At 39.0% G+C, this 6,958-nt stretch overlaps 1 protein-coding gene across 10 annotated transcripts in view; it reads left to right on the top strand.

Moving 5' to 3' along the window:
• The window catches only part of LOC110443393 (orexin receptor type 2-like), a 24,687-nt gene extending 19,515 nt beyond the window's left edge, over positions 1-5,172 (top strand). For all 10 annotated transcript variants that reach the window (XM_021487581.1, XM_021487586.1, XM_021487587.1 and 7 more), the window contains exon 2: positions 2,239-5,172. In XM_021487581.1, coding sequence (XP_021343256.1) covers positions 2,322-3,536 — 1,215 coding nt within the window. In that variant the 5' untranslated portion in view covers positions 2,239-2,321 and the 3' untranslated portion in view covers positions 3,537-5,172. The remainder of the gene's footprint in view (positions 1-2,238) is intronic.
• The last annotated feature ends 1,786 nt before the right edge of the window (positions 5,173-6,958 follow it).

Consider the following 6,958-nt stretch of genomic DNA (forward strand, 5'->3'; position numbering starts at 1 on the left):
TGGGTGGGGTTAGGGGCGACCGGTCGCCAAAATATTTAACCCATCTTCACTAGTAAATCCCACTACCTGTGATGATGTATAGGACACATGGCGATTAACACTAAGATAATTTATAGGATGGACCAGGGCCAAACCGTTTGATCGGGGGATGGCGCCCTTAGCGTTGCTGACCAATACAACAAATAAGTCTTGACCACTGATGCTGTCTATTATAACACCTGCCGTGTTTCTTGTTGTGTATTATCGCTTGACCATGTCCACGACGGTCACTTACCACTGACCACGAGCACAAAGTACTTTGTTCCATAAGGTTCCGGCTTTAAATGCTGGCGTTCTACAAAAGGTGTCCATATATCATAGGGTGATTAGCGACCTCCAAGGCTTAACATGACCACCCCATTTATTTTATGTCCACTTCTCGGTCAGTATAGCGTCATACCCAATACATCATCAGGGATTAGGTGGTGGCCTTGATACCTGCTCTGGCTTGCTATAAACCCTTTAGCGGTATATATATAGATATGTCTTTGCCTATTTACAAACCTTTAAGAGATGATCTTTTTTGCTAATGTGTTCCTCTCTAAAAGATTTTTTGCATACTAGTAAACAAACTGATGTCCAGTATTTATATCGAGTTTAAATTTCTATTTGCGCCGTGCTAGTTTCCTGTCAATATGTCACGTGTTAGACTCCCTTATCTCCAACACCCACGAAAATCACAACACCGAGAAGATAACACAATACCTATAATTGCATTGTCCGGTAAGTATGGCACAGCAACATCATCACAATAAAAAATGCATATCCAGAAATCGAATCTGTTACACAAAAACATTTTATTGAATTTGCTATATTATGTAGAAATATCTTACTGTGACCCACTTGCCGCGCCATAGATCAAAAGGAAAAAAGGAAAATGATATTTCCATGGCTGACGCAAAACCTGTAACAAGTTTGAAGAGGTAGGGATTTCTTTGGTACGTAAGCAAGTTCAAAACAACATAGAAAACCTATCTACAATGATAAAAGCGCGATGTTTCAATGGTATCAAGGGTCGGGTTCTGGAAGAGCGATCAGGTGTTACGAGTATACATTTATAAATCAACTTAAGGATGACGAGCACGTCCCATTTTGCGAACGTTAATTCAAAGCTATGTACACTTTATGAAAAATTTATGACAACCCGTTTAGCGTTCCTCCTGTAGAATAATTGTTTGGTGAAACATTTCAACTATCGTACATACACAATAATCACCGGAGTGCTGTCTGTCATGCCATTCACGGTAATAGCCGTGTAAACAGTCGGCCTGTCGATGCTAATTTGACGTATTATTTAAAACATGAGTGACAAGTTTTCAGGGCTGACACGAATGCAGACACAGGGGTCCAGCTTATCGTGTGGTATAGACCTAGGAACAACGTAAAGTATTACTTCACCCATAATATTCATTCTTATTGATAACTATCGTGTGTCAGAGCCCTGTGGTCCAGAAGTGTTGAGGAGGAGAGGTTATTGAGTGGCTCCTGGACCAAAGTCCCTGTCAGCATGTCCACTCTCTCAAAGGCTCCGGACACTTGACCATCTGTCTAACAATTTGTGGTCAGTTGATGCTGGTATGTCGTTTGTTTGTTAAGTTTTGCATATATCGATTTTAACACCTGGATGTGAATGGGCCGCTGAGATATTGTTTGCAGAATTAAACGATTAACTTGCAAAAAGCGCACAGGAGCGCATTATACCAAGTGCAGCATTGTGGGATTTAGTTTGTGTTTTCGAGGATCACTAAAAACCCAGACGAGGCTAGTGACTATAGCATCCAACAATGGGTTTGATAAAGAACATATTTATAATCAAACAGAATTATAAATAACAATGGAATCGGGGTATGATTTTACTGTTATGTTATTTTTTATAATACCTCTCCCACAATGTACACGTGAGTGTTGCTACAGGGAAGTATTGTTGTATATAAACATGGTAAGATCATAAGTTTTTAACATTTTAAGTGTTCAGAATTACTATATTGTCCGATATATCACTTGAGCCATCTGTAGACGGTAACAAGATCCTCCGTCATGTTTGATAATCCTTTAGGTACTGATCGTCTGCCATCTTAAAATATCGACAGGTCAACTTTCCGAGCAGGTTTTCATTTAAGTGTAAATATCTCTTTAACATAGATCAGATTTATGCTTTGAATTCTTTATGTTAGCTAATACGCTGTTTTCTACTTCTAGATGCTGATAGCCGGGGAAGTGAATTGTTGATTCTTGGATGTGAAAATCACCGACAGTGACACTTTGGGATTTATTCAACTACTATGGCATTTACCCCGACTACTTACACAAACAATACAACCATGGTTCCTGCCGTCAACTCATCCACGCCTCTCAGTCCAGGACAGATGGAGGTGATTCTCCGGAAATTGAACGACGAGAAGGCTATACAATATTTACCGGTGATCATATACATGATGTTGCTACTTCTAGTTGGGTCTATCGGAAACATCGTCGTGTTTTTCGTCTACTGGCACAAAAAGACAAAAACGTCTTCACATTATTTCATTCTTAACCTCGCTATCCTTGACCTTTTGACTTGTTTAGTTGGCATGCCAACAGAAGTTGCCGATCTCAGATACCCGTATATGTTCTACGCCCCAGCGGCGTGTAAACTTTTACGCTTCAGTGAATCGGTGTCGACAATCGGGTCGTCCATCACCCTCATAGCCGTGGCGTTCGACAGATACTACAGAATATGCAGGCTAGGGAAGCAGATCTCTGTAAAAACAGCTAAAGTCATCTGTGTTATAGCTATAATAATAGGAGTGGCGACATCCTGGCCCGCCTGTATCATTTTCGGCGAGAAGACGGTTGACGTCGGCATTGAGGGTATCGTCGGAGTGGATTGTTCTACTGACGACTCGATGCGTCACACTTTGTATCCAACGCTTTACTACGGGGTTCTCTTCCTTCTCTTTATAGGATGTGTCATTTTCTTCACCGTCATATATTCTAAAATAGGCGCTGTTATATGGACGAGGAAGAAAATCAAAATTGGCGAAAAGGCGCCGGAAATTCCTCAAAACAAAGACCGGACATTTAATGACAGCACGGCATCAGATCGTGTGTCATCGGACCCCATCAGCACAGAAATGTCGTCAGACCAGGAGGCCAACTGGGACGACACGCGCAGGAATTCTACGGCGTCACGGAACGTGTTCAAAAAACGCGGACAAAAACACCAGATCCGCGTAACGAGAACCACCGTCGTTCTTTTCGCCGTCACAGTTGCTTACGTCATCAGCTTCCTTCCATTCCTAATCTTCATGGTCGTCAGAAGTATAAAGAAGGACTTTGAGGCTGGTCTAGATCCAGCCGGCGAGGTGGCGTATAAGTTCGGTTCCAAGTCGTATTTCATCAATAATGCCATAAACCCAGTCATCTACAGCTTTCTCAATGTAAACTTCCGAAAGGACACGAAGGCACTCTTTAAAAGGTGTCTCGCGTGTTGTTGTTGTCGTAACAGAGACGTGTGAAAAATATTTTCTTATTTATTAATTTAAATCCATTATCTTACAATTGTCTGACGGTTGACTCAAACTCCGTATATGCAGACGAATGTGTTCGAATCCTGGATTCTATAGAATTTCAACGACGACAGTGGGGCACGTTTTTAAATGTCCTCTCTTTGACATCTTTCACTGAAAGAGGCTGTTTGGTGCTTAAACCTGGTGCTGGTACATCACGTGGTAGAGACACCAATACGCATGTGCATTCGCATTCACATTCAGTTAATTGAGTAAAAAGTGCTGGACGCTTGTACTCGATTAAATATTAATACTGTCATCGATCATTTTATTATCATTGTCATCACCATTAGGCTATCATCGTCGTCATCGCACATAATGTCGTTGTCATTTACATCACCATAGTCATTGTTAGTATTACTCATAGTTACCATTGTCATTATTCATCCTATTTTTAAGAAATGACGCGGTTTTCTACCAATCCTGAATTGTAAAAAATGAACTGAGTTTTTCTCGTTAGTACAACGCTGATACACGCCTTCCCTGTGTGGACCTGTGATTCTGTGTCACTATAACAGATGACGTGTTTGGTGCTGGGTGTATATCAGAAGTCCTACTGTACAAACAATGATAGTCGGCCGGTATATAGCCAATGTTTTTAACATGTCTAGACAATTTCCTGCGAGATATTCTGGACAATTATAAGCTTATATTGGCAGTATTATTGATTTTCGCAATAGTTGTTAGTGATCTATTCGTATTTCGAGAAATAGCATGCAAAACGAAATCCAAGTGATTTTAAATTATTTTAAAGACATGTTACCGTCAATATATCAATGTAAGAGAATTACTGTTTTGTAAAAGAACTATCATTTTCGAGACGTGATATTTCCGAAATACTTGAGAATTCGTCACATGATCTAAGCTGAATGTAGGCATATGTTAAGAGTTTACAGGGACCAGTGTTTTCTTGATTTTACTTCGATAATATTTTGGAACGATTGTTGTATTTTTGTACTGTCTGGTTTTTTTAAAAGAATTTTCCCATTCAGTGGACTAATTTGTTACTATTTGTCGTAATTTGCTAAATAGAATCTATCACGTTATGATCGTTATCTGTACCCTACGTAGTTTTATATATTTATGTATTAATGTATTTCGTCAGCAAGTGTTTTTTCTATAGATATAAGGAATGCAATGTGTCCCGTTGATATTGACGTACCCTTTCCTGGCTGGGTTGCTTGCTGACGCTCTTTCACGTTGACAAAACTATTGCGTATGTTATCGAGCTCCAACCTTGATGCTTTTCATTTGTAACAAGGTATCCCTTGGAAAACGACTTCATCAAGTAGAGAGAGGAATAGTCAATGGTTGTTATTGTACCCGACACACGAGAATTTAATATTCATCGTAAAATACTCCCTGTCCTGACATTTAGGACAAAACATTGATGTCCCAGTAGTTATACATATTTATAAGACAAAATGCCAGTTACATGTAACAAATGGTTCATAGGATAATGTACTGAAAAAAACAGTGAGTAACTCAGCCATTCGGGTTCGAATACATTTTTCAACTAGAAGGATTATTGTCCTTTGCTACCTTTTGTTTCTTCTTCTTACATGTTTCATTAAAATAATTCCTAAATCAATTCTGTATGTGTTTTCATTTGTTTATTCTGTATGTGTTTTCATTTGATTATATTTGCCAATGGTTGATTTTAATACAGCACCGGAAGCCATAGGATTTCCGGAAGAAAAATACTTTAAATGACAAGTGCTTTTTCATTATAAGTCAGATTCGAAAAGAAAACCCAGTCTAGTTGACAGGATCATGGTACTATGGGGAAGTAAGTGTGCATAGTAAATATCTTATATGAACTCAATATATGCATTTATTCAATGTATTCGTCGAAGGAGAGCAGTGTGATACTCGGCGGAAGTTTAAATTTAGATATTAATGTTAAGGAACGAATTAATAAATGGCGATAGTGTAGATAAAAGGGAAAAGATCAAGTCACGTGACTGTAACTGCAATGGAAGCAGAAAGATTCGAGAATTAATTTAAACGTCAAATATTTAAAACGATAAACGTTATAACTGATGTAGTTTTCTTGTGACAAACACCAGATATATCAACTATAACCAAACATTTATAGTTAAGAAAAAACAAACACAGATCATAGATAGCAAATATGCCAAAGTTCAAAGGACATCGTGACAGAAATTCTTCGGAAGTAATTGCTGGTTTCTTCAGTGGTCCCTAAAACGGTACATTTCTCGCTGATAAATGATAACAAATTCGCAGTGCACCTGTAAGTCGCCACCTTCGATCATGAAATAGGTTTCAATAAATAAATTTCTGCCGAGTGTGACTCTTCGTTATCAAAGATTGGTGAATGAAGCATGACATGCGATACGCCATGGAATACATAATAAGAACACCTAGCTTTGAGGTTGACAGTGCACATTTTTGAATACTGAAAACACCGGTAAGGGGAGCCGTCCAAAATAAGTTTAACCACTGTCCTCTACTCCTAGCTGCGGATGGCATAGCCCATTGGTCCATTATTCAAACATGTGTAAACAATAAGCTGAGCTACGGTCAATGAGCCTAGTTGTTGCTTGTGTCAGTAATATAATTATGAAATATAAACACAGGCCAATGAACTTAGTTGTTGATTGCCAGTCGTAAATATAATACAGTATATGTAAGGGCCAATGATTCGCCACTACCTTGGTGTTTTCTGGTCAGTGTAACCAATTACAAGCTGGATACATGTATCACAGTAATTAAGATACACTTAAAGTATCGCTCTGTAATATAGAACTGTAATGAAACAATTTGTGGCACTGCTATCGGATATTGGTAATTTGTGTTTTTGGAAATGAAAGCAAAACTTTGTGTCTCTTTGTGAAAAACCCCATACTCTGTCATTTTAAAATCACTTTTGAAAATCGTACATAACTTGTCATATACGCTTATCAAAATAAATACGACTGGATGCTGGACAAAGTTGGACACACTTTATCATTCACAACAAAACCCTTGTTCTACATTTAATTAGGTTCGGGAATGAGTCAACAAGTCCGTCGCCTTAAAATCCTATAATATGATTAATGGTCCATATCTGTACACACACAGCAGACATCAGATAGATGTGACGGGGTTCTGCCGCATATCACTCATATATAGAGATTCCATTAGGGTAAAAAGCTGACGGCAAACAAAGCAGTAACGTAGAGCACTACATATGATCCATGGAGCGTCGTGTGAATTATACAATTACGGTATCGAACACTCAATTAACTCCGCGCCGTTCTCGATACAACTCGACGGCCATGACAGCAAGCGACCATCCACTCTCATGATAACAAATAGCGCACGTCTGATAGGGTGAAAGAGCAAACGGTTACCAAGGAGACGGCAAA

Source organism: Mizuhopecten yessoensis, unplaced genomic scaffold, assembly GCF_002113885.1.
Source record: "Mizuhopecten yessoensis strain PY_sf001 unplaced genomic scaffold, ASM211388v2 scaffold716343, whole genome shotgun sequence".
Classification (NCBI taxonomy): Eukaryota; Metazoa; Mollusca; class Bivalvia; order Pectinida; family Pectinidae; genus Mizuhopecten; species Mizuhopecten yessoensis.